At 38.4% G+C, this 26,313-nt stretch overlaps 4 protein-coding genes and 2 long non-coding RNA genes across 11 annotated transcripts in view; 3 read left to right on the top strand and 3 right to left on the bottom strand.

Annotated features, from left to right (window-relative positions):
- The window catches only part of eml5 (EMAP like 5), a 47,415-nt gene extending 43,734 nt beyond the window's left edge, over window positions 1-3,681 (bottom strand). For all 4 annotated transcript variants that reach the window (XM_040042198.1, XM_040042197.1, XM_040042196.1 and 1 more), the window contains exon 1: window positions 3,153-3,681. In XM_040042198.1, coding sequence (XP_039898132.1) covers window positions 3,153-3,349 — 197 coding nt within the window. In that variant the 5' untranslated portion in view covers window positions 3,350-3,681. The remainder of the gene's footprint in view (window positions 1-3,152) is intronic.
- Window positions 3,682-4,240: 559 nt separating this feature from the next.
- Window positions 4,241-13,200, top strand: ttc8 (tetratricopeptide repeat domain 8). 2 transcript variants are annotated; one of them, XM_040041819.1, is made up of 15 exons: window positions 4,241-4,466; window positions 4,970-5,090; window positions 5,194-5,257; window positions 5,353-5,512; window positions 5,698-5,786; window positions 5,874-5,919; window positions 6,011-6,096; window positions 6,197-6,284; window positions 6,381-6,491; window positions 7,773-7,912; window positions 8,015-8,189; window positions 8,320-8,442; window positions 8,967-9,080; window positions 9,171-9,313; window positions 13,074-13,200. In XM_040041819.1, the coding sequence occupies exons 1-14, from the start codon at window positions 4,353-4,355 to the stop codon at window positions 9,285-9,287; spliced, it is 1,548 nt and encodes a 515-aa protein (XP_039897753.1). In that variant the 5' UTR covers window positions 4,241-4,352; the 3' UTR covers window positions 9,288-9,313; window positions 13,074-13,200. The 2 variants fall into 2 exon arrangements, with proteins under 2 accessions (XP_039897753.1, XP_039897754.1); XM_040041820.1 differs by lacking the exon at window positions 13,074-13,200 and having other exon boundaries at window positions 8,997-9,080; window positions 9,171-9,463.
- LOC120739872 (CD209 antigen-like protein B) lies at window positions 10,922-15,349 on the bottom strand. The gene is made up of 6 exons (XM_040041824.1): window positions 15,105-15,349; window positions 14,791-14,907; window positions 13,272-13,523; window positions 13,022-13,185; window positions 12,752-12,888; window positions 10,922-11,650 (listed from the first exon to the last, which is right to left on the bottom strand). The coding sequence occupies exons 1-6, from the start codon at window positions 15,220-15,222 to the stop codon at window positions 11,485-11,487; spliced, it is 954 nt and encodes a 317-aa protein (XP_039897758.1). The 5' UTR covers window positions 15,223-15,349; the 3' UTR covers window positions 10,922-11,484.
- Window positions 15,350-15,434: 85 nt separating this feature from the next.
- LOC120739873 (C-type lectin domain family 4 member M-like) lies at window positions 15,435-18,673 on the bottom strand. 2 transcript variants are annotated; one of them, XM_040041826.1, is made up of 6 exons: window positions 18,462-18,673; window positions 18,047-18,148; window positions 16,841-17,098; window positions 16,574-16,737; window positions 15,919-16,055; window positions 15,435-15,832 (listed from the first exon to the last, which is right to left on the bottom strand). In XM_040041826.1, the coding sequence occupies exons 1-6, from the start codon at window positions 18,535-18,537 to the stop codon at window positions 15,661-15,663; spliced, it is 909 nt and encodes a 302-aa protein (XP_039897760.1). In that variant the 5' UTR covers window positions 18,538-18,673; the 3' UTR covers window positions 15,435-15,660. The 2 variants fall into 2 exon arrangements, with proteins under 2 accessions (XP_039897760.1, XP_039897759.1); XM_040041825.1 differs by having other exon boundaries at window positions 15,439-15,832; window positions 18,047-18,160; window positions 18,462-18,661.
- A 4,018-nt stretch (window positions 18,674-22,691) lies between these two features.
- Window positions 22,692-25,495, top strand: LOC120739876. Its single transcript, XR_005697295.1, has 3 exons — window positions 22,692-23,535; window positions 23,833-24,117; window positions 24,209-25,495. It is a non-coding gene; the product is annotated as an uncharacterized LOC120739876 (long non-coding RNA).
- A 25-nt stretch (window positions 25,496-25,520) lies between these two features.
- LOC120739877 lies at window positions 25,521-26,146 on the top strand. Its single transcript, XR_005697297.1, has 2 exons — window positions 25,521-25,597; window positions 25,690-26,146. It is a non-coding gene; the product is annotated as an uncharacterized LOC120739877 (long non-coding RNA).
- The last annotated feature ends 167 nt before the right edge of the window (window positions 26,147-26,313 follow it).

The raw sequence follows: 26,313 nt of genomic DNA on the forward strand, positions 1-26,313 counted from the left end.
ACAGTATGTGCTCTGAGTGTCGGGGTTTAAGCTTTGTAGTATAGACCAGTGGGTCTCAAACTGTGGCTCAGACAACCAGGTGAAAAATAGGAGGTGAGACTAAAGTCAAAAAGAGTTTCCACAAACTTTATTTTTCCGTTAATGGTGCTTTCAGCTGCTGCTTTATTTTCCTAAGGTTCACCACGGTGGATGGATCAGCATATTTGATTTGGCACCGATTTTATGCCGACTGGCTCTTCCTGATGCAACTCTCCTTTTTATCAGGGCTTGGCACCGACACTTGGAGTGCATTAGCTTGCGACCCTGAGGCAGGGTTTGTGATCTCCCAGGGATCTTTCACATGTAAGGTGAATGTGTTAACCATGTTAATGATTGGTAGGAAAAAACTAAGGGTTTCTAAAGTGGTGCATTCCAGCAGTATAGCCAACCTTCCCAGGGTGTTTCCTCTCTTCAGGGTTTGCTTACCAATCCGACCAATCATGCCTCCTACACACATAAGCATGATTGGTCTGTATACAGTTAGCCAAACTTAACTGTATTAAGTTTCCTGATAGAATTCTGTTCATGTTTCTCATGTTTCTGGACATTTGATAAAGAAAAAAAGTATTTATGTGTAACTTCAACCCAGGTTATTAAAGATATTAAGAAGAGTGAAGAGTATTTTTAATCATAGTCCTAATGATTTTTCTTGAGTGGGAGCCAAGACTGTTTATATGCAGGAAAAACTGTTTCTGCTGAGGTTTAGCAGGAGCCTCGGGCTCTTAGAGTTTCTGACTTGAATAAAAGCCGTTTGGAACAACAGCAGATATGAGGAAAGAATAGCAAAAAACAGTTTTAACAAGGCTACCCACTCTAATGATGTGCCTCACAGTACTCTGCTCTAACTGGAGGTCGTTAACAGTCTCCCAGGTCTATTCTGTTATCGCCCAGTAACATGTTTATTTACATTTCTAACAAAGCATTAAAACCGCTTAAAAGGCCAACCAAAAGAAGGCTAGACTACTGCATCATTGTCTGCTCAGTCTTTCATTCATGTGTAAACCTGCCAATTAGCTCTTCCACATTACTCAGAGACCAGTTAAAACAGACTTCAGGGTGAATAAAACCAAGTGGGAGAAATGGGTAAAATCAGTTTAATCTGACAAATGTTCCCATGTGACCCCGTCAAAGTGAGCTGTGAAAAATTTAACCTGTGAAAATACTCAGAGTTATAAATGTCCTAGGTATATATGGATAGGTTGAAATTTTGCACTTTTTAATTCACATTATTATATTTTAGCATTTTGACACAACATACCTTCATGAATCCATTTTTCTCTGGATAAAACTTCTTGTATAATCTTTCAATGTCTGATTCCTGCTGTGCCAAAAATGTATTTGTAATACAGTAATTTTAAACAGTTGAGAAATATTAAATTAGAGATTCTATTTAAAATCATGAAATTAAAACCATGATGAAGTTGAGTGGGTGAGCACATGTATACAACATGTATACAAAGCTACTACGGGATTTTATTTAACTTCATATTTTTTTTTTTTACCTTGATATGAGCAGCACGCCCAGTCTTGATAATAATAATGCCATTAAATTTTCCATGGCATCATGGTGGGTTTGATGGCGCCATTGTACAAAAAAATCAGGTGATGATGAGTGGGTCAGGTGAGAGGCATTCATTGACTTTTTACAGGATTACCCAAAACGAGTGCTGCAATGACCCTGTAAAGTACAAATTAATGTAAAAATTGCTTACGAATCTACAGCAACAGTGCATCAAGAAAATGAAGAGAAGCAGTATTTGAATTTTAAGTCCCTCTAAAGAAGCCACTTCTCTTCCACATGAGTTTGTGCAACGTGATAATTCAGATCTGAATGTGGCGAGCAGTGCTCCTGGTTGTGCCGCAGAAGTCATATTCAAAGGCAGTATTTAAAAGAGCTTCATAAGCACTCCTTCGAGGCCTTGGCTATTACTTGGCATTTAATAAATGACAGCTTAAGGGACCTATTTAGCTTGCACTGTAAGTACATAGCGCTAGTTCAAACCACCTGGCTGCACAAAAAGCACATGGTCACGCTATGAGAGGTTTCTGCATTTCACACTGAAATACTCTGATCAAATTTGCAGATTTTACACCAATTTACCACTTTTGTACTGTCAACAGTTTTGCAGATCATATATCAGATTATTGTTTAGTCTGTGACTCCTCCTGCTCACCATTTGAACTCAGGCACTTTACTCACAGGGCAGCGGAGGGTTAGTATCTCTACTGTCCGATTAATAATGGAGCAGGAGTCCAGCTGACGACCGACACAGTATAAAGCTAGTCATCTCCAGGCCAACCCACACACAGACGCACATATGTCAACACAAGCACTAAACCACTGGTCACAGGTCATTGTTGTGCAGCATGCTGAGAAAGATGAGTGATATAATGATTAATGATAACTTTTTATTAAAAAAAAGGTTTCAACATTTTCCCTGAGATGCAGAGGTCGAGCTACTAAATCCCTTATTACCTCAATTTTCCAATTCAAGGATTCCTTCAAGGACAGCTTTGTTCAAGTGCATTTTTCAGATACTGCACATTAGTATTGGACTGCACAGAGGTAAATATGCCCACTTTACTGTCTACACTGTCAACCTTTCTTTTAAAAATGACTAAATGTTGAGCATCAATGTCAAATATTTTACATTAAACCACATTTTATATTAAAGCAGCAAACCATTCGTCCTTTTTGTACGAATGGTTTGCTGCTTTTCCCAGGATGACATTGTTTAAAAGTAGATTGTCAGTGACAAATAATTTTAAAGCATAAACATGAACTCAACAAAATAATTTTTAAAATATTAGTTTCTGTTTAGTAATTAATGTTAGCGTAGTGGTTCCTTCCAACATGGGAGCAAGAGCAGTCTTCAAAGGACCCCTTGCTTTGCTGGAGTGCCCTTGAGCAAAATATTGAACCCACAGCAAACTAGGGATGCTGCTAAGTAGGGGTGCACTCCCCGTGGAGCTGAAAAATATCGCATTACATTGCACAAGGTGACACCAGCTCCAATAATGACAACTCTACACTTTCAGTACACGTTTCAAGTCTGGTGCTGTCCACGGTGCTGAAATGCATTTATATGTTTATATAAACATGTCATTACTACCTGATTATGTCATCGTTGTGCCCCAGGTAAAATTTCTGCTTGTGTTCCCGGGTGTTATACACAACTCCCACACCGGCGACGAAATAGACAATTTCCTTGGCGGCGGTGTAGTACAGGTTGTTGCGGCACTGATGTCCCCGGTATCCGTACACCCACTCCAGTCTCAGGTGGCAGTTGGGAGCAGTCCTGTCAGCCATGTCCGCACTTCCGTGTGTGTCTCTCTGTCGCTATCACGCAGGCTTCGGATGTAGTGTCATTCACCAAAAAGGATTTATTTGAAGCCCGCGTGTCCCATTAGGCTAGTTCCATTGGAAACAACCAGAGTCAAGAGCAAGCGTTGAAATCGGGCATCTTTGCGGGTTATGTGAATTAAAAGACTCGCTGCCTGGTAAAATGAAAGCCCTCTGCCTCTGTTTAAGAAACTGATTTCTACGCTTGTGTTTTCATTCAGTCTACTTGTACTTCAGCCCCGGGCTCGCGGTCCTCTTCGAGTTGGGTCAAAGCTCCTGTCAAATCCTACAAAGATGGAGCTGTACTGTTATTCCACAAGCACCGCCTACAAAGATGACGGAGGAGTCCGTTACCCAATCAGATGCTTTGACTTACTCAGGAGGAAAAAGCAGGAGAGGACAACTCCGTCATGACCAAGAAGCAAGCAGTCCGGGTGCTAGACCCTATTTCTGAATATTTTTTATTTAATGTCAGCATTTGTGCTTTTAATGTGTTCTTTTCAACCATATAATTAAAAAAATACCAAAAGCAGGTAATTGAAATTTTAATTGTTTAAAAATGATGTATTACTTAGTCCATTCAAGTATTCAAAGTGTTTATTTAAGTGTGGCGTGTTTCATGACTTATATAAAGAGTTATGAGTAAGAAAGTTCTTTACTCACCTAAATTAACTGCTTCCACAGATTTATATTTTTATTTATTTTATTTGATCTATATTTCTTGTAAATCAAATTTGAATTAATGCATTAATTTTTAAAAAGAACAGTGATGTCCCATGAATTTAATTTAATTTAACTTTCTTTTATTTTATTCAGTTCTTTTGAGGAAATTGCGGCAGTGAAGGACCGCCCTCCTAGGCTGTTGCCGAGCGACAGAGGAAGCCTCGGTCTCGCCTTCAAGTCAGCTTCTCTTAGCAGCTTGCTAACTGACTTTTAGATCTACGCTATTTCTCCCTGATTAGCAAAAGCAATGGAAGTGACGATGGACCCATTGTTTCTGGCGTGGAGCTATTTCAGGAGGCGGAAACTCCAACAATGTTCTGATATTTGTACGAAAATATTACAAGACAACCCATACGACCAGGTACTGTGGTGAAGTTAGCAGGGTTAGCCTAGCTTGCTAACGATGGACAGCTGGACAACCTGCTGCATAATCCCGATTAGTCGAGTCTGTGTTGTTTATATCTCACTAACGTAGCATTTCATCATACTTATTCAGTTTATTATAAACTTAGTAGCTGTTGCTATACGCTACTTTTCTTTTCAAGTCTCATTTCTATCGTGTCTTATGTTCGTTCTGCTTCCTTCCCATTTATTCACATTTTTCTTAAATCTCTTTACTCTCTCGCTAACTGTCTGCACTCTATCTTAAGGACTCATCTTTGCTAATCTCAGAGGTAACCATGACTGCACATGTCTCTGTTTTCCATCTCATTTTGTTCTTTTTTATGGATAATTTGTGTTGTAGCTCCAGACTGTTTTATGCCTTCTTCTACATAAATGTGGAATAAATCTGAAATATTTCACATGACTAAAACTTGCTTGTGTGTGTGTGTGTGTGTGTGTGTGCGCGTACATGCGTCATAGGCTGCATGGAGCTTGAAAACCCGTGCTCTTACAGAGATGGTTTACATAGATGAAATCGAGGTTGACCAGGAGGGGATTGCTGAGATGATGCTGGATGAAAGCTCTATTGCTCAAGTTGCACGTAAGTTTAAGCATTTGCTCCAAATTCCACAATTCATTAAATTAATAATTTGAACATTTTCTTAATTAGTATTTTTTTTTTTATAACACTTGATCTCTGCAAGGACCTGGTACATCACTGAGACTTCCTGGAACATGTCATGGTGGAGGTCCCACACCAGCTGTCAGGTAGGTTTTTTCAAGACAACGAAAACAAAAAACCAAACTGATGAAGCTTTCGTGATTAATCTCTAATCAGATATATTTTATTTCCTGAAATCTAGGCCCATGACACAATCAGGACGCCCTATAACAGGATTTGTGAGACCCAGCACACAGTCCGGGCGCCCTGGGACAATGGAGCAGGCCATCAAAACCCCACGTACTGCAAGCACAGCTCGTCCTGTCACCGCTTCTTCTGGTAGATTCATTCGTCTGGGGACAGTGAGTATTCCTACTAAAGGCCATGTTTGACACATGCCTGTTTCTATTGCATTTTCTCAAGTTAATTTATGCAGCAGACAATATATTAATGTAAGACTGATAGCAACAGTCATTTTATTATTTATTATGTTACACTGAAAGCCTGAAATTCTTAGCATGACCTATTTCTTTTATTGTTTTTCTAGGCTTCAATGCTAACAAATCCCGAAGGACCATTTATAAACTTGTCTAGACTAAATCTGGCCAAGTATTCCCAAAAACCCAATTTATCCAGGTAAGACTCAAACTGTGACTTCCAGACATTTATCAGTTGTTTTCTATTGTGTTTTTCCTGCATGTGAAGCAATCTTCTTTCTCCACAGACATTATTTGAGTACATCTTCCATCATGAAAATGATGTGAAAAATGTAAGCGATACACAAATCTGCAGTGTAAAGAAAACTACCACACATTAGATGACAGGACTGTATGTAAAGAAATATTATATTCCTTGTACAGGCTTTGGATTTAGCTGCTCAAGCTACTGAACATGCACAGTTCAAAGACTGGTGGTGGAAAGTTCAGCTGGGAAAATGCTACTACAGGCAAGTAACACACCATCCTTCATATTATTCAACTGCAATGTTTGATTAAATTAACATTTATGTATATGAAATTATGTAATGTCTGTTTCTCTCCTCTTAGGCTTGGTTTATATAGAGAAGCAGAAAAACAGTTTCGATCAGCTCTCAACCACCAAGAGATGGTAGATACGTATCTCTATCTCGCAAAGGTAGTGATTATTGCCAAGGGTTTGTACATTTTAAGGTTCTCTCTCTAAAGCAATGTTTTTCTTGAAATCACTATTCTTGTTTTCATTTACCTTTAGGTTTATCAGCGTATGGATCAGCCAATAACGGCTCTCAGTCTTTTCAAGCAAGGCCTGGACCACTTCCCTGGAGAGGTTACCCTTCTAACAGGAATAGCTCGTATCCATGAGGTACAGTATGCCATCATCATCTCGAATATAGTCAGTTTTTTTATTTAATTGCATTGTCGAATATCACATAACCACTCCTTATCAGGCACTTTAACACAATTCAGACAAGTTCTAGCTGCCTGTGGTTCATTTCAAAAGCTCTTTTCCAGTAGGCAGAGTGTCTCTTAGAAGTGTTTTCGGGTTTCAGAGTGGCTCTTTAGCTTGTTTGGCACTCTCAGCTGGATCCAAAAGATGTAGTTTCTTCACAGTTATTTTCCTTTTAGATGGTTTTGTGTGGTTTTCCTTTCAGAAAAAATTGTTCAGATTTACATCATCACAAATTTTATCCTCCTCAGTCAGGGAAGCTGATGTGTTCTGGTATATTAAAATTAAATTGAATTAGTTGTTTTTTGTGCCGTTAAGTCAAGTGGAATGTTTTTATGATGTATCCCAAAGTGCTTAACAGCTAAAAGAATAAATGTCATAAAATAATAAGACAATAAAACTGCTTAAATAAAGAAAACAAAATGAAAAAACAAAAACAGTAAAAGCACAATTCAAAGTAATCAGGACTTAGTCTGGTGTAATAACCAAAGACCGTTTTCAAAAATGTCTAATGCCCCTGATGTAAATAGGCAGTTTGCTCCACAATGTAGGAGAAGGTACATTTAAGTTTCTGATTTCCTCTTTGTTTTAATCTGGACCACAGGACAGTCAAAAGCCTCTGCTCAGCAGACCTGCTCAATGAGAGAGCTAAGGAGGTGCCAACCCCTGCAATCACTTAAAATCAAAGAAAAAAAAAATAAAAACTTACTGACAACCAATAAAGGAAGCTAATATGAGTGATGTGTGGTCTTGCTTACACTTGCCAGTTAAGAGCTGGCCAGCTTTAGTTGGCCAAGCAGTGACAGGCTGACACCTGAAAGCAGACTGTTAATGGTCAAGTCTGGACGAAATGAAGGAATGAGTAACATTTTCAAAGTCACTGAAGTGGAGAAATGGCTTCACCTTTGCAAGCAGTCATAGTTAAAGGAAGCCAGCTTTAACAACAGCTTCTTTGCAATATTAACCTTAGTACTTGAATTGCTGAGGTTAAAGACAAAAGGGCTTTCAGTTACACTAATAGTGTTTGGTTGACACAAAATCTTAACGACTTGTCTCCAAGCTATTTGGGAACCACTGGACTAATGTAAACTTTCCACCATAGCTGCATGGAGTATAACCTTAACAGTTGCATGAATCATTAAAGATATCCATCCATCCGTCCATTCATTAATTGTCTCTAAAATGGTATTTTGACAGGAGATGAACAACATTTCATCAGCGACAGAGTACTATAAAGACGTCCTGAAGCAGGACAACACTCACGTGGAGGCCATAGCCTGCATAGGCAGCAATCACTTCTATACAGATCAGCCTGAGATTGCTCTGCGCTTCTATAGGTCAGACGAACTTTCTGTACAATTTGTGTAATGTGTTGTTACAATTTATCTGATGAGATTTTATTTACCATCTGTGATTTAATATGTTTCACCCATTGCTAGACGGCTGCTCCAGATGGGAGTGTATAATTGCCAACTGTACAACAACCTGGGCCTGTGCTGTTTCTACGCCCAGCAGTACGATATGACTCTGTCCTCGTTTGAGAGGGCTCTGGCCCTGGTGGCCAATGATGAAGAGCAGGCTGATGTCTGGTACAACATAGGACACGTGGCTGTTGTGAGTTAACAGAAAATTACTTAATATGTTTCACTTCCATATATGGTTCATAGTTAACATAATTTGACACTTAGTTAATTGAAATGACAACCTTACATCATATAATTTAGAATATGCTCTGTGTTTACAGGGAATAGGGGACTTGACTCTGGCCTATCAGTGCTTTAAACTGACTTTGGCATTTAATAATGACCATGCTGAAGCTTATAACAACCTGGCTGTGCTGGAGCTGCGAAAAGGTCACATTGAACAGGTAAAGACATAGTTTTGAATCATTGTCTTTGTTAAGCTGCTAAAATATGAGTAATGAAATCATAATGGTGATCCTTCCGACCTCTAATGTGATATAACACAGCCCATTATAAGAAAATCACTAAAATGTAGTTATTAGCGTCATATAAACTGTAATCCAGCTCATATTATCAAAAGATATCTCTCAAATTATACTTGCGTAATATAAATCCAATATTCAGTAAGCCCCTGTTACTCCAACAAAGAGCTAGGCAATAAAGCAATTTAGCAATAATAGCTTGATATGAGACAAAGCGTCATGAGATATATGGGATTTTATTTTTCCAGTAGCAGGAGGAGCATGAGCAATCCACCTGCTTAACACTTCTGCTGCCAACATGATTTAAAAGGTTAAATTTTCAGGGTTTTCCAGCTTTTTTCATAGTGATAATGATGATGGCAAAGTGATGTAAGGATTGCTCCAATTAAAGAAAATAAAACTTTAAATCTGTAAACACTGCATTTTCATACACATTTTTATGACAGGTGTTAATTGTTTCCCTGCCTTTAATCCAGTCTAAAGGCTTCCTTCAGACTGCTGCATCACTGGCCCCCCATATGTACGAGCCACACTTCAATCTCTCCATTCTCTCTGAAAAGGTAATTTATCGCTATCAAGGTCCAACCAAATCATGCAGTGCAATTAAAAGTGACAAAGTGTGATCTTTACATCTTCTTGTCTGTGTCCAGCTTGGGGACCTTCAGAGCAGCTACAGTGCAGCCCAAAAATCTGAGGACGCTTTCCCAGAACACGTCGACACTCAGCAGCTTCTCAAGCAACTTCGACAGCACTTTGCAGTGCTGTGAGGGACCACAGCACTGCAAACGACCGGGTTTTCTTTTAACCCAGTCTTTAAAAAAGTCATAATTTGGTAGGTTGGTCTTGGAAATGGACAAAGTGGGATTAGTTTTGGCTTGTGTTTATTTATTAACTGCCAGTTTATTAGATACATCTACAATTGAAGCTCTTTAGCAAAATGAGTGGTGACTAGGGCTGGGCCATATTATACCGTTCACGGTAATACCGGTATAATGTTAGGCAACGATAGGAAAATGAAATATCGCGATAGAATGGGAGTAAAATGCGCATGCGCAGTGTCTTTGTTTTCATACGCACATGGCCGATTGTTGAGTGAAACAGATGAACCAGAATTGGTTTGTAAAAATGGTGCAACTTCCGTGATGTGGAACTGGTTTGGTGTTTGTCCGTCAGATACACAACAAAGCACATTTTTTTGCAGAACATGCAAGCGGCCGTCGTTATTGTCGTATTTGTCGGACTAAGATGCTCTTAAATCTGGGAGTAATCTGGGTCCTAAACTCCGTATGCTTCAGGTCAAACAACACTGCAGCATCACTGAGAGTTCAAAACTGTCTAAATTCTTTCATCTTTAATAAAACGATCAGCATTGCTGCTTTACCAGGTGTAACTATAAAGTTTAACTTCCAGGCATCCATGAAAACAAAAGTTATTACATTTAACGGAGTTAGAAGTTAGCAGGAAGCTAGCGGAAGTTAGCTTGCTAGTTTCGCTAGTTACCTAAGCATGATATAGCATGTTCTGGCTGAGAGATTTCTGAAAAAATTCAAACGTACAGCTCTGCTATCACTTCCAACATAAATGAAGACAGAAAACTAAACAGCAGTGACGTTTGTAGGGTTACTGAAGTTGGGCTAGCTGGTATATAATGATGTGCTACGTGATCGCTAGCGACACAGCTATGTTAGCATAACATAAACAGTGAAGCTGGAGGACGAACACTAACACTTTTCCACTTATAAAAGTTAACGTGAAGGTTCCTCATGGTTAGAGACAAATGCAATCGCATGGCAGGATGCTGTAAACGGACCAAACATCAGTCAGGAGAACAACTGAGATAATCCATCCACAATACGAGGTTAGTCATTAATATACTGCAACAACATGGGAACAGAGCAGCTGTGATAGAATACAGCATTAATGAATCAATGGTACAGAAGTGGAGGAAGCAAGAAGAATGAGTTTAATAAAGTTTGATTTATCTGACTGCTTTGTTTCGCTTAATGTGCCTTATAATCCCGTGCACCTTATGGTCCGAAAAATGCATACTGCACACTGCAGTTTAATGTTGCAAAAGCACCTCCTTTTAACTTCAGTGGATATTATACATGGTTATGCTCAGGATATGTCAGCCCATTTCTACTGGAAATGCCTTTTGGTTAAACTTTCAGCAAGGAATTTGCATTTGCACTGTTACATTTTTATAAAGCTTTAATGTACATATAAACCAGCTTCTTGTTTAAGTGAAAATAAATGGAAGGTTGTCTTTTTGCGCTAGTAATGTTGTGGAGTTGTATTTTGTCTCGCATCAATTATATCGTCAGTTATATCGTTATCGCAAATTTTCAAATATATATCGTGATAAATATTTTTGGCCATATCGCCCTGCTCTAGTGGTGACCCTTTGAAGTGTTAATTGTTAACTGTAATTCTACACTTCAGTGTTGAAAAGTGATGTGATTGTCCTTATTTGATTCCAGCTTGAGCTGTTGTAGACTTATTGTTGTGTACAGAATACGCTCATTGGTTGTTTCTTTGATTTTTTCACTGTTCTCTGTAAAACTCTATTTCAGTAGAGTTTCAAAAGGCTGTAGTTGATGCAACGCTAGGTCTAAAATGTCTAGGTCAAGTGTTTCAGTCATAGCCCATTAAATGGTAAATGTTTGGGCTCTAACTAACATGACCTTTAGAGGGCATGTAAAGGTTTTCCTGAAACACTGGCATGTTAGTGTACAAATCTGTACAGTGGTAAAATATGTGTACATAGTAAAGGTGAAGGTTTTATTTGTAACAGTTACAGAATTTACATACATTTTGTAGATGCCTTTATAACTCAGATGTATTTCTCTTATTTTAATCTTCTTGGACATTTTGTAGTCTCTTGCAAAAGACATGACAATAAAGAAAAAAAAAAAGTTCAGAAGACACGTCCATGCCTTAAAGCCAGACTTGACTCTCTGTTGTTTAAACATTTAAGCTAGAGCTAAAAGGTCTTGGTGTCCTCTCACAAATCCATTTCAGGTTCCAGTTGCATGGAGCATCGTTCCATGAATGAAAGGGGTTTTCTCTGGGATACATAGCAGCACAGTCTTCATTGTTTTGGTTGTTAGGCTCTCCAAGATCCCAGTACCTGAAACAAGAGATGGGTAACTTTGCTTAGTTTTTTTATGTGTGCTCTGACAGAGATATATGGAAAATTACCTTATACTTAAATTAATAAACTGACATATACTTAAATTATGTTATCACAAGTGGATAATGGTTACAGGGCATTCAGAAAGAATTTATATCGCTTGTCTTGTTCCACATTTTGTCACATTACATTACTTTATTCCAAACTGGATTTGATTCATTTTTCACTTCAAAGTTTTACACAACAGCCTATAATTAGGGCAAAAAAACCAACAAAAAAAAAAGCCTGTAATTACAAAGTCAGAAAGATTTGCTTGAAATTCTTGCAAACGCATTAAAAGCAAAAAACAAAAATACAACATGTACATAAGTATTCGGAGCCCTTGCTCAGTACTCAATACTTTGTTGAAGCACCTTTTGCCACCTTTAGGGTTGTTGTCCTGTTGGAAGATGGACCCTCACCCCAGTCCCAGGTCCATAGTGTTCTGGAGCAAGTTATCATCAACTCGACCATGAGTAGTCTTGAGTAGTTCCTGCTGCTGAAAAACATCCCCACAGCATGATGCTGCTACCACCATGCTTCACTGTAGGAATAGAATTAGCTAGGTGCTGATCCTTGGCATTCAGCCCAAAGAGTTCAATCTTTGTTTCATCAGTCCAGAGCATTTTGCACATGACCTGAACAACTTTGAGAGTTGTTCTATTAGAGTGACCATCGAGTTCTCGCTGACTAAGGCACTTACACCTGATTGCTCAGACTGGCTGGGCGTCCAGCTCCAGGAAAATTCCCGGTGATTTCAAACTTCTTACATCTACTGATGATGGAGCCATTATCGGGACTTTCAGGGGTGCAGAAATGTTTCTGTACCCTTTCCCAGATCTGTGCATTGATACAATCCTTACCACAATGAACTCCAATCAAAAACTAATAGAAACCTCTGACAAGTGATCAGTGGAAACACGATGCATCTGAGCTCAATTTTGAGTGCTATGGCAAAGGCTGTGAGTACTTATGTAAATGTTGATTTGGAAAAAAAAATAGCAAGCAAACTTCTTTCACTTTGTCATTATGGATTAAGATTTTTAGGAGAATTTATACCCCTCTTCCACCCTTGTCCCATCCAACCATGTCCAACTTCCTTCCACATCTGCATCTCTCAGTCCAATCCAGAATCCACTGTGGGCAAGCGATCTCGAGGGGTCTCGAGACATTTTTACAATTTCAGCAAGGGCCATCTGACAATATAGGAAATACACATGTACATGAAAACACACACAAACATTCATATATGCTAGTGCTGTTCATGAGAAGTGGAACTTGTAAGTTTGTCAGTAAGTTTCATTGTGTTGTTTAAATGTTGAGTCTTACATGTTCCTCTCTGCTGTTGATCACCAATAAGTCGCTTCCTTGCCTCTTGCAGAAATGTCTGGCATCCATCCATGATCTCCGTGAGAGTTCCTCAGATAAAGCGAAGAAGTAACACATGGAGTTAATGACAGTCCAGCCTGGCAAACACTGTCTGCAGCCCTCTTCTGTTGACAAAAACCAAAAAAAAAAGGAATGACATAACAATTATAGAGCATTTATTAACATGATAAATAAAGAAAAAGCCTCTCACTGAGCATTGGCATGTGGGATTCCAACATCGCTATTTCCGTTTCAGTTCTGTCTATTAGTTTTTCGGTATCTTTTTTCCTTCTGTTCAGATGGTCAAGCTCCCACTTGGTAATTTGCTGCGACTTGATCTCTTTCGCCACCTCCTGTTTGGCTTCAGTCTTGCTTTGGAGTGCAGCGTTGTAAGTAGCCTGCAATTTGGCAATCTCAGTGCTGATGTCTGTTACTAAATGGTTCCCATAAGTAAGTCTGTAGTCTGAAAGTAGAGAAAAGGAAGACTTTAAAAACAGTACAATTTTTACGGTGTTGGTACAGCTGAAGAAAGAACTCTAACGGAAATAACAAAAGAGCAGTAGCAGACAAACCTCACTTAAAAATATTTATTTATTATCTAGAACACAGGCAGTTTTTAGGTCACAGCTAAGACAGTTTACACATTTTCTTTTTTTTAAATTGTCCCATAATTAAATAACATAGTGAATAGCTCTTTAGTATAGTTGTTAATACATTTGCCTAACAACTAAAAGATCCCAGTTCAAGATTGGAAACAAAAATCCTGGTTAAATATGCCACATTTGCTGATCCACCTGCTCTGGTGACCCTTTCTAAATAAAGAAGTAACAGGTATTTACAACTGAGTTATCACCTTGTTGGTCCTCTTATATGGATAAATTATGTAACAGAAATACTGCAATTAAATTAAAACTCAAATTAGTCTGGCATTTGGCATGAGTGATCTGTAGTAATCTAATATTAGCCAATAAAGTGGGCAAAACCTGATATAATAGTCACTGGTGCAAAAGCATATAACCATTTTTATAAATTAACATATTTATTAATCAAATAATCAAGCGCTCCTCATATTTTGTAGCTTAAATCATGTATAGAAAGTTTTCTGTGTTTGCAACCAGGTGAAAAAAACGCGTCAACTAATATGTTTTTCTAAGGGAATCCAAACTCTGAATTTCCCTGATGCTACTTTAGTGACCGTTATTTAAGGTACATTTGTAATGTTAGTAATTAAACCTGCATTTTCTGTTTTGTTCTTTTTTGATCACTTGGGGGCAGCAGGAACATACGTTTTAGAAAGCTGACACAAAACAACCTTATACAGTTTATGGAAAAAAAGACTGGGCTTTATTATTTTGGTTTCCATGAATTTGAGGGGATAACATCCGGTTTCATAGATGCTAATGTTTCTTCTGTATTCACCTGCTAACTTTAGCTACTCTTTAGTGGCAGGCAGGTAGTGAAACAGTATTTATTGGAGACTTTTCAGTAAAATTAGCTGCCTATTGAGGACACAAACACAGGTGAATAAGCAGTGAAGCTACAGGGTGGAAAACCAAACCAGGGAGTTAAAACTAGATAAAAAGAGTCAGGTGAGAATAAATCAAATCCCGTTTTGTTGACCTCGATTTTCCCACAAGAGATGATTATTTTCCCTCCTGTTGAACATTTTTTTTTAAGATTTAAAAAATTTCTCAATATAACAAAAACTGCAGCTTGCAGTAATCACTTACAGTAGACTCCCAGGCCAATATCAACTGCCAGCAGAAAGGCAGCGAGCACTGCCAGGCTCACTGCAAGCACTTTGTAACGATTTAAACAGGATCCAGGCCCCATTGTGGACAGGGACACTACACAGATAAGTGGTGGATAAATATCAGAGCCATGCACAATACAGCAACATCAAAATAACACCCAAGTGGTGGGCGAAAATGTGGATGTGTAATCATAAGTTATAAAAAGTGCTGTGAAGAGCAAAGCTAGTTTCTGGCAGAGAAGAAACATTAAACATATTTCCTTAATCATCATTCATCTTCTTGTCATTTACCTTGTTGCCTCTCCTGGTTCAAGTTGAAAGAGTGGTCATCTTCACTAATGTCCTCAGGATAAGTCAGTTTGTTATAAGTACTCTCAAAAAAGCCAGCATTATTTCCGTTGTCCTCCATTTTAATCGACGAGATGAGAAGAGTGCAGCAAGATCACCCGAGAAAGAGAGAGTATTTGTTAGGACATTGCCCTGCGGGTGTTTGGGCATGTGTGTGTGTAACATTGCAAACAGAAAATCAAGTTTACTTGTTAACCATTTACAGGAGGTAAAGGAACAGCAGAGTTTTCAGATCATCTAAACAAGATTAGGATCAGAAATATTCTTTTTATTTTATCAAGTTAAGCATTAAACATCTTAAAATCATTACAGACCAGATACTGCAGACATTTTTCCCCCCATATACAACTGAATATGCTGAGTGTTGTCAAAATACTTTAAAAACAAAAAAACAGAAAACGTGTCACTTACAGTAGTGTATAACACGATTTTTCACATGTCAAGTTACAGCTAATTTATTTGAGAGATTTTATGACATTATTATTATTTTGAAACATCATCATTGAGGTCCCCTTGTGGTTTGCTTTGGCTCCATCTCGCAGATCCAGTTCAGCTGTTTGCTGCTACATTCTACATTGTACCACGTCTTCACATTATCGGTAAAGAAAAGAAAAGCAGCACAGTTCTTCTTCTCCTCACCAGAGCTGTCGGGCTGCCCACTTCTCCAGTACCTTGAGTAAAGCACAATCGCTTAGACAGGAACTTGTTTTCAGTACATTTGTCAGTAATGAATCATAGCGCTTCACGAGTCGCTTACATTGAATCCACCTCGGTCACATTGTTAACCCAGACCCACGTTCCCTCTGTCACCGCATCAGTGAGGCCGACCCAGTATCCATTCTGCCACCATACGCCAGAGCTGCTCACTTTTTGAAAGTTGTCGGTTATGAGGAGCTATGAGAAAGCAGACATTCAATTTGATTTTTAAATGATGACAAATAAGTATGGCGTGATCAAACAGAATTTAAAAGCCCTTTCGTTTAGGCATAGCTGAGCAATGCTATCATGAATATAAAACATTTGCTCCCCGTGGTTAGCCTTTATCAAGATGTCACATATTTGCTCTAAGAAGTTAGACGAGTACTATTTTTCTTACTTTGCCAGTTTAAAGTAAGTTCAGTCTAATTAAATCCCACCCACACAGACCCACACACGAGCAGAGATGGTAAAGTTTTTGAGTGTAAAGCTCTTAATAACGTACAAGTTAATGAGTAATTGCCAAAATTAAACGTATATTATTGTGACTTTACTTTTTTATGCACCAAGATTATGAAATTGAAATGAATCTTAATCATTAACAGAAGATAACTTTCTCACACATGGTGGGCTCGAATTTCTTGGCATTTTAAAACCAGACACAGAGGCCTACAAAACAAACTATTTAAGCAGAAAAGACTTCGTTTCTGACCAACCTGCTCCTCCAAGTTATTGATGACAAGCAAGTCACCGCCCTGATTAATGCAGTATTGTCTGCTCTCCGTCCAGTTCTTTCTGGAGTTTATTTCATGGTGAGAAAAATAATAACAGGATGTTTTAAGAAGGAGCCATCCTGTTGGGCATCTGCCGCAGGTTTCCTCTGTTCCAAGAGAGATCGAACAACCATTTACTATCTCACAATAAGCCGTGCAGATTCACAGCATGCTGCATGTTCACAAAGACGGGTTGGAGGCTGAACTTACCTAAGAGAGTTTTATTTGTCTGGAGATTTGATTTCGCTGCATTTAGTGTCTCAATTTGTCGCTGAAGCAAATCATTTTCGACCTTCAACTGCTTCACCTGGAGCTTTAGCTGCACGTGGTTGGTGCGCTCTTTCGCCAGTTTTGCCTGGGCCTCCAGCCTGTCTTTGATGATACCACTGTGGTTGCGGAGATGGTTCATTTCAATCAACAAGGGTGAAACAGATGAATCTGAAACCTGAAAGTCTTTGGCTTTGACACCTGAAAGATAAGAAAGGAAAAGAGGGTCAATATAAAAGATTGCTCTAATCACAGTGATGTCAGCCATTGGTTTGTGATCTTCAGTTTTCCAGATGTCATGTTGGCTCCACATATTTGTTTCAAAGTAGATTTGTTAGCGTATTGCATCTATAGACAGTATGAGTGCTTGTCACAGACACAGATACCAGCTAATATATACAAAGAACTATACAAAGAACTACATTCACCGAAAGGTCCAGTGACTGGAATTGAGCTCAGGTTGTTGACTATGGCTGAGTGAAAAACCTTGCCAGCAGATTGCTTTGATTACCTCTAATTTGTATGAAAGACACTATTGTACGCACAAACAGTAACCATTTACTCTTCTAGGTGCAGTGTGCCAAAACGCAGAAACAGACGACATTTGCTTTCAAAGTAAAAGTTGTGTGGCAACTAACACATTTCTCCAGGCAGAAGTTTTGATTTGAAGGCAAACGATTTTCATTTAGTTGCACTTTTCACAGTTTAATACTGCTCGGTAAGTAATAAGTGAGGGTTAGCAGACAAGTTAGCATCTTCCATGCATACTACTAGCAAAACTTGCAACCATCTAGCGACCAAAGCAACTGCAAAGCAACACATACCTGTTTCATGATAGTGAAAATGGCATATACCAACATAAACCGCAAATGCTGTGCTTGTAATGTGTCCAAAATGAAACATTACAAATACAGTATTATTCTTGAGTGTGGCTCTGTGTCATTTGGCACACTGAAAACATTAAGAAACTCTGGTCTAGAAATAAACTCTAATCAATCAGATATTCATATATGTAAAAGTAAATTATATGAATTTCTGCAGTTTCATACCATCGTTCGTACTTGGTTCTACTACTTTGTGCGATTAATATCATACAGAACAAGGATTATACTTCAGATTAAGGAGTTTCTTATTGACTCTCATACTTACAATAGATCCCAGTGACAACAGCAGCTATCAGCAGAACAGCATTCAGCAGGCTCAGACTCAGTATAACCAGTCGGTGGTGTGGAAACGCAGGTCTGCTTCCATCTGCAAACAGACCTTGAAAATGTTCCTCTCAGTTAAAAATCCTAATAAAATATTTTGTCTTCAGTAAATCAAATAAATCAAATAAATTTATAATGGGGACTTTCCTAATAGGTGACAGAGCAATCTGCTATGTGGTTTAGTTTTAAACAATGTAACACACTTATTACAAATGTTTTACATGTATCTGAAACCAAAATGAGTAAACGAGTGAAAGCTCCACGAGGTCAGATTTCACAAGGAGGGAGTAAAGCGGTGGTATAAAAAAAAAGCAGAAAAGAAACTGCTCGGAATTTGATTGTAAAGTGAGCTGTACCTTGTCGAAATCTTTGACGGTGAGAGACTGAATGCCCATCTGTGCTGAAATCTTGAGAAATCTTTTCAAATGTCATCTTCTCCTCAGGCACCGACGGTAATTGTGAGTTCTTGACTGGTGCAGGTAGCGGTTATTGATCTGTTTGTCTCTCCTGGTTGTACCAGCGATAAGGTGTGTGTGTCCATGTGTGTGTGCGTTTGAACCCTGGTCTGCATGTTGAGGTAATGCCTTTTACAAGAATGAGATAATATCGCTCTAACATATTAGCATACTGTGTAATAATACTGTGACTGATGCTGCACATGTAAACTTGTTTTCAGACTGCTGGGTAATTACATTTTTGTTCAAAATCTTCCTAGATTATTAAATATACAATTAATTAAAATTTTGCTAATATTCTTTTGTTCTTTTGAGGAAGCACATTTATAATATTAAATGTCACATTTATGGACAGCAGCTAGTTAGCCTAGCTTATCACAAAAACAGGAAACACCCAGCCTAGCTTTCTGTGACTAAACAAAATCCACTTAATGCTCATTCAGAAATGATTCATTAGCTCAGTCAGTTTCTTACAATCCCAATAATGCTGGGAGGAACATTTGGGAGGAACATCTGGTTATCAATCAATCCAAAATACTATATGATTCCTACATACTTTCTACAGCTAGAAATCACGACTAAAACATAATGAATGGCTTTGCTGTAATTTCCTTGGGCTTTTTATCATGCTCTGTAAATCCTCTCATTTCCCTCTAGACAGAGGCTGCTAAGCATTCAAATTATAAAATTTAGAAACAAAGCAATTTGTTTCAAAGTGCAGATTTTATAAAGCACTCATAAATCATTTTAACAATAGACAAACTTTTTAAAACACTGCAGATTTAATTGTAAGCAGATATTTGCCCAGGGCCATTAAGATCAAACCACAGCCAATTAAATCTTAAAACAAAGACGTAACTTTCGGCTGTGGAGCTTCAGAAGTGCCTCAAAGCACAGAAAGTAGAAATAGTCCACTCAACACTGCTAACACGTTGATTACACTTTACACACATAATGATGTTAACTGCATTAAAATTAAAGTTGGGCAGATAATAAGAGTATGTTTCTTGTGAACCAAACTCTAATTTTATTTAACTTTCCATTTTCCTGGTGGCTCAGGATGCTTTAACAATAAATAAGGGAAATAGACAATAAGGGAAATAAAGTCTACTTACCAGTGCAACTAATTAACTCAATCATTAATCCAGTCCAGAGGAAGTCCATATAATCCCAATAACATTATGACATTTTGCTACACTTTTGTATTTTTTGTGAGTTACAAAATGTGAAGAACAGCTTATTATCAGTCATTCCAAGATGTCTTCTACAGCTAGTAATACAAAGCAAAATTTGATGTGTTTGTTAGTATTTTCATCTTAACCTGTATAAACTAACCTTTCCATCTGTACCAGGGATGGTAAATAATCAGGTCATTAAAACCAAGAATTCCTTTGATACCGCTAATTATACGATTCTTAAAACATTAATAAATCATTTTTAACAAGTGGACTGTTCCAGATACACAGCAGTGTAGATGGTAAACAGATATAACTCCTCATTAGTGTATTTGTCAAAATATATTACTGAAGCTGGGGTATAAAAAACACAGTAAAACATTATGTTAATGTCAAACACTTTAAATTTGTGTATATGACATATCAAAAAACACACTACAGCATCGTCCTGTAGATGAACTGGGTTTAACTGTGTAACACAATATCTGTCAGGGTTGGTTGAAAGAGAACCCAAATGCAGGACTTCTAGTTGAAGATGGTGCGTTTATTTACAGTGAAGAGAGCAGAAAGCAGTGCCAACGATCACAGTGTGTGTGTTCTTCCTGCGCCTGTGCTGTGATTCTCATCTATAGTCCGTGGTGAGTGTTTGTCCTCCTCGGTGTCCTCCACATGTTTCCGCAATCCTCCTGGAAACAAGAGACGCAACAGTGAGTACATTCCCATCCACCAGCCGACAAATACGCCTTCACCATTCAAACAGGAGAATAACTGAGAACGCAGTAACACAAGCATGAGCACTAACTGTGTTCCTAGTTTAACAATACCGCGCCACTGCTCTCTTATGTAGGGCTTCTTGATTATTCAGATCGGCAACAGTTGAGTGATTAATCCCAGGTGTGGCTGGCTCAAAGACGGGAGACTCTCCAGGCCTGGTGTGGCAGCAAAACTAACACACCACAGCATACACACTCAAATGCGTACACAGGAAGACGAGGGACCGGGGGCATATCACATCAACAAACAACCATAAACGATCCACAAAGACCAATAGAACTCATAATATTCATTAAACCCCAAAATAACACCCGATACTATAGACAAATTTATTCTCCACTAAGTAATATAATTTTACGTGAGATGAAGTTCACACAGGTTTTATTCATAGAATAAAAATTGTTGTTTATTTGATATATGAATACAAAAACTCTCCAAATTATGGTGTAACACATTTACATTTCTTCTAATACCAGTTTTTATTTTAAAGACTACATATCTAATGCTTTTTCAGTTTCTATGGCCAAAAAACGATAACAAAAAGTTAATACTTCCAGACAAGCATCACAGCACCCAGTCAGTTTTTTCAGAATGACCTAACCCCATTACCTATCATAAGCCATGGCAGTAATATGAAAACATTATTTTCTATTTAAATATTTATTTAACTACCAGCTTAAAAACGGAGCACAACAGAGGAACAGCACATTAAAAGGTTTTATCCCCCTGGAAACTCTTAGAATTGTCCCTGTAGGGTTGCATTGAATTAAGCAGTATTAACACTACTGCCCTTGCTGCAGAAGGGCAATTGGCTACGTTGCATGTTTTGCAAATCTGCCTTTTGAGTCAGGTGAAATACCACCAAGACAAAAGAACTAGTAGCTGACTTCAGAAGGAGGAAGTCTGAGCTGCAGCCTGTCAGCATCAACGGGGAGTGCGTGGAAAGGGTCTCCAGTTTCAAGTTTCTGGGTGTGCACATAGATACAGACCTCCAATGGAGCTCTAACACCTCTGCGGTCTTAAAGAAGGCCCAACAGCGTCTCCACTTTCTGAGAATCCTCAGAAAAATGGACCTGAAGAAGGAGCTGCTGACCGTCTTCTACCGCTGCTCCATTGAAAGTGTGCTGACATATTGTATCGGTGTGTGGTTCTCCAGCTGCACCACAGCACACAGAAAGGCACTCCAGAGGGTCATCAATATGGCCCAAAAAATCATTGGACATCCTCTTCCCTCCCTGAAGGACCTGTACAGCACTCGCTGTCTCAGGAGGGCACGCAGCATCCTACGGGATGGTATACACCCAGGACACCAGGTGTTTAAGCTGCTGCCGTCGGGCAGGAGGTTCAGGCTGCTGAGGTCCCGGACAAACAGACTCAACGACAGCTTTTACAACAGGGCAACAGCCCTGATCAATGCTAACAGCTGACCTGACTGGCTACCTCCCTGGACTTTTTTTGTGGGGGGGGAGTAACAATGTTTAAAACAATAATAATATTTATATTTATATTTATATTTATAACAAGTTGCAATAATAATTAATGTGCAATAATAACAGTGTGCAATACACTTATTCTTCTTCTTTTTATTACTAAGTTAATATACTGTGTTGTGTTGTTTGTGTTGCGTTGTGATGTGTCATATCATGTCGTGTTGTGTTACATGTAGTGCCGACGTAGGACAGTTTTCCAATCTCATTGAACTATTGTACTATGTATGACTGTGCAATGACAATAAAGAGTTATCTATCTATCTATCTGAAATATGCAAAATGTAATAGACTGTAGTTAGCTGTGCCCAGTTAGGCCTGTTTGTATTGCTGTGTTAAAATGTTGTGCGTAATAGTGTCTCAGCTGTGTGGAACAGTTAACCGTTTCTTCTTGTCTGCTGTGTGCAGCCGCGGTCTGGTAGTTTCGAATATTACAAGACAAATAACAACACAAAAAGGCTGTATTTATAACGGTAAATGGACTGGTTCTTATCTAGTGCTTTTCTACTCAAAGTGCTTTATACAGCATGCCTCATTCTAGACCAAAATACTAAATTTTGCTCTACAAGGGCCTGATATTACGAGGACATTATTCTGCCACTGTTCTATGGAAATTTAAAACGAATGTCCTCATTGTTCTCAGAAAAAAAATCAGGTAAAATTGTTTTTTTTGTTTTTTTAAATCACGTAATTCTTTGTTTTTACATACATCAGGTCCCAATCAGCCACACATAAACACACAAGTTCATGCATAGCATGCCTGGACACATAAACGTAAACACAAAAAACACCCACTTTGATAGTTTGCTGCTTGCAAGTGGTGAGAACTTGCAGAAAGTGGGAACTGAAGGCAATAAAAAGAAATGGAGTAAACGTGTGCGACACATTTGATTTATCATAAAGCATTTGAATGTTGCTGCTTTGCATCCTGTTGAAAAGTAGTTTGACTTTTCAACAGGGACAATTTACTAGTAAAATGTCTTAGTAAAATGAGTAATTCCCAGACTTGACAAAGAAATGTCATCATCAGACTAAGTTTCAGAGCTTCCCTCCTAACACATGCAAGGTAAGTTCTGCTGCTGTAAGTTAGGTAGAGTGCATGAATGCAGGTTTATAATCAGCTTTTCACATATGTATATATGAGTAAAACTACATAGTGAATAAAGCAGAGCTTCACTATAGATTTCTCTCAATTTCTTTCCTGTCTGTGGATGCTTTTCTTGCTCTAGTGTCATCCTCCTGTGGAAAACATGATGACAAAGACATGCATTTTCATTCAACTGCTGCTCTTCCTTTCTCCTGTTTGTGGGCAATTTAAAGTTGCATACTACTCCCCTTCTATCATCATGACATGGAGAGATGCACAGGCATACTGCAGGCACAAGTACACTGATTTGGTCACTGTCAGAAACGAGCAAGAAAATGAACGTTTTATTCAGCACGGCTGGATCGGATTATACCGAGAAGATGCAGCAAGTCCATGGAAATGGTCCCAAGATGATGAGATAGCCACCTTCACCATGTGGGAACATGTAACTGGTAAGGAACATGTAACTGAATTATATTTGTATAACTGTATTACAGTATTTCTGTTAGGCTAACATTTATTTGTTTTAAAGTTCAAATCTATTATATCTATTGTATCTATTATATCTTGCCTATACTATTATCTACAGTACATTTATGAAACATGCTGAGGCCTTTTTGATGCAAACAATAAAAGAGGAATATTTGAGCGCATACAGATGCAACATCTCAGATGCAATTTGGTCTTCAAACCTTCTCTGAAAACTTCTCAGTGCATTCTCACTACTTTACTTCTCCTTGTTCTTGCAGAAGCAAATGCACAGGGAAAACTGTGTTTTTAAGATAAATGGAAAATGGGTAGCCAGCGATTGTGGATTGGAGCGATATTTCACATGTTATACTGACCCTTTGGTTCTGGTGAAGAAGAATAAGACGTGGGAGGAGGCATTGGATCACTGCAGGTCTCTGGATAGAGTCAACACAAATAATCCAACCTTTTCAGACTGGAACCACCGCTACGACCTGGTCACGCTGATCTCTCCATTTGACCATACTTATGCACGAGAGAGAGCACAAGAGGCTACCACTGATGAGGTTGGCCAGTTTCCTACATTGTATTTGTATTGAGAAACTCTTTATTTGTTACAAGTTTTTGTATGTGGACCTCTCTGTTTAATGTTGGCAGGTGTGGACAGGCCTGTGTAACCTGGCTGGTAAGTGGTTGTGGGTGAGTGGAGAGCAGATGCAATATGAAAATATTCCAAGCTGCCCATCTCACAGCTTTTGTGGCGTCCTTGAGAAGAACGGTACTGCATCCTTCAGCATGAGAAACTGCCAGCTGAGAAGGAACTTCTTCTGCTACAAGAAGCCCTAAATGCACTCAAGGCTACACTTACTTAAGTACTGTACTTCAGTATAAACGTGAAGCAATTTTATTTAAATTGCACTTATGTACATGAAAATACGCTATTGCTCAAAATATGAAATGTGGTCAAGAAGGTGAAACAATGTTTATAATAGTTTATAAGTAATAGTTTATAATACAAGAACCAGAATGTAAACTATGGTTTGAATAGATGTTTCATTGATTTAAGATATTCCAGGACTCTAGTCTACTGGGGATTAAGAAATTTGCAAACCGATGTATCCCAACCTTTCTAGTTAGTTTCATTTTACTTTAAATAAAAGCGTTTATTTCTTTAAAAAAAAAAAAAAAAAAAAGCAGGCCTTTTTTTATTTTTAGCTCATTCACAATTTGGTCATAAAAACATACTTGTACAAAAAAACAATAGGGCGTTTTGTTGTTGTTTTCTTTAAGTACAGTCTCAACTTTATGGAAACCCATCCAACTAAAACTGGAAATCACACCAAAAGTATTCACTCATGTGATGCTGTGCAGAGTTTGCATTCTGTTATCTGCATATGGAAATGTTAAGGTCACTAAAGGAAAGAAACAGATATTTACCAGATATAGTCTTGTGTCTGCCAGTAAGACATAGCGATATTTGAATAGATTTGAATAAGGGGATTTAAATTCAAAATGTGTTTGAATGTTTGTTCTATAGCAAACCATAAAGTGATCATGAAGTGTTATACCTGTGCTCAGCACTTTCCACACATTTATGTCAATGTGAACTCAAATTAAACAGAACTATTGCTGAAACATGATTTCAAATGGTGTCACTATAGACATTAAGCTGATGGCAGCCTAAGGATTACTCACAATTTACCCCGAGTACAGTCACAGGGAAATTTTACTGGTATTTTGCGTTACCTACATTAGAACAGCTAACAACAGTCTGCTCTGCTGTCCCGTCACCGTCTGCCTTTTTTCTCCGTTGGCTTATCTCTTCATGTTTTATTTGTTTGTCCTTTCTTAGCTTTCATGCCCCCACAGAGGATGATGAGTTAAGTTTTTGTGTGAGTGTTACTCGTTGTCAGTATTACTCTTTTCTTGATGCAACACACCTCAAATTCCGGCCCTGTGTATCTTGTCAGTATTGGCAGATCTCCTGTCCACCCAAAACAGAAGAGGTGGAAAAACTGGATAGCCAGTGAAAAGCTGAAATGATAAGTGAGTAATTGAATCTGCCCGTATTACAGTATAAATCCATATGTCAGTTTTAAGTGTAACTGAAAACCCATTTGTTTTGTTTCGATCCCAAGATGTTGCTGCCCCTCACTGAGGAGCATCCAAAGATCCTGTCAGACAAGCAGGCAGAGACGAATTTGGTTTTTAATCTTGTTCCTTTTTCTCCTCTGTCTCCAAAAGAAAAGAAAGAAGCACCTCCCTCAACCAGGTTATGAGAACGGTCAAGAGAATACTTAAAGAATACGGGATCGTTGATATATGGAGGGAGTTTCACCCCTCTAAAAAAGACTATACACACTATTCTCCCCCCCCCACAATAGTTATGCTAGAATCGATTACTTCTTCATGAATAATAATGATTTAAATAGGGTAAAAGAGTGTGAAATTCAACAAGCACAATGTATCTGACCACTGTGCAATCCACCTTATAGTTAATTTGAAAGTACAGGAGAAAAATACATTATGGAGGCTAAATGTGGGAATATTAAATAATAAGTCCAATATGGAGGAACTAAAGAAGTTTAGTAAATTCCAGAAATTAAAGAAATTAGGGATGAAATTGAAAAATATTAGCCACAGCCTTGTGCTTTGCACTGGGAAGAGGGGGGAGGGGCGGTAGTTACACTGGCAGTAGCACAGGAACAGAGCGGGAGGGAGAGAGAGAGAGAAAGAGAGTCTCATTAGAAAGGTATAGTAAT

This window comes from Simochromis diagramma, unplaced genomic scaffold (genome assembly GCF_900408965.1).
Source record: "Simochromis diagramma unplaced genomic scaffold, fSimDia1.1 OVJJ01000304.1, whole genome shotgun sequence".
Classification (NCBI taxonomy): Eukaryota; Metazoa; Chordata; class Actinopteri; order Cichliformes; family Cichlidae; genus Simochromis; species Simochromis diagramma.

Excerpts from the sequence above, each read along its gene's own strand:
- ttc8 (XM_040041819.1), top strand. The coding sequence starts at position 4,353 with ATGGAAGTGACGATGGACCCATTGTTTCTGGCGTGGAGCTATTTCAGG. Across the intron at positions 5,258-5,352 it reads GGTCCCACACCAGCTGTCAG|GCCCATGACACAATCAGGAC; the intron begins GTAGGTTTTTTC and ends CCTGAAATCTAG. Across the intron at positions 8,190-8,319 it reads ACATAGGACACGTGGCTGTT|GGAATAGGGGACTTGACTCT; the intron begins GTGAGTTAACAG and ends CTGTGTTTACAG.
- LOC120739872 (XM_040041824.1), bottom strand. The coding sequence starts at position 15,222 with ATGGAGGACAACGGAAATAATGCTGGCTTTTTTGAGAGTACTTATAAC. Across the intron at positions 14,908-15,104 it reads GAACCAGGAGAGGCAACAAG|TGTCCCTGTCCACAATGGGG; the intron begins GTAAATGACAAG and ends TTATCTGTGTAG. Across the intron at positions 12,889-13,021 it reads TCAACAGCAGAGAGGAACAT|ATGGCCCTTGCTGAAATTGT; the intron begins GTAAGACTCAAC and ends CTATATTGTCAG.
- LOC120739873 (XM_040041825.1), bottom strand. The coding sequence starts at position 18,537 with ATGACATTTGAAAAGATTTCTCAAGATTTCAGCACAGATGGGCATTCA. Across the intron at positions 16,738-16,840 it reads GACAAATAAAACTCTCTTAG|AGGAAACCTGCGGCAGATGC; the intron begins GTAAGTTCAGCC and ends CTCTTGGAACAG. Across the intron at positions 15,833-15,918 it reads GTGACCGAGGTGGATTCAAT|GTACTGGAGAAGTGGGCAGC; the intron begins GTAAGCGACTCG and ends GCTTTACTCAAG.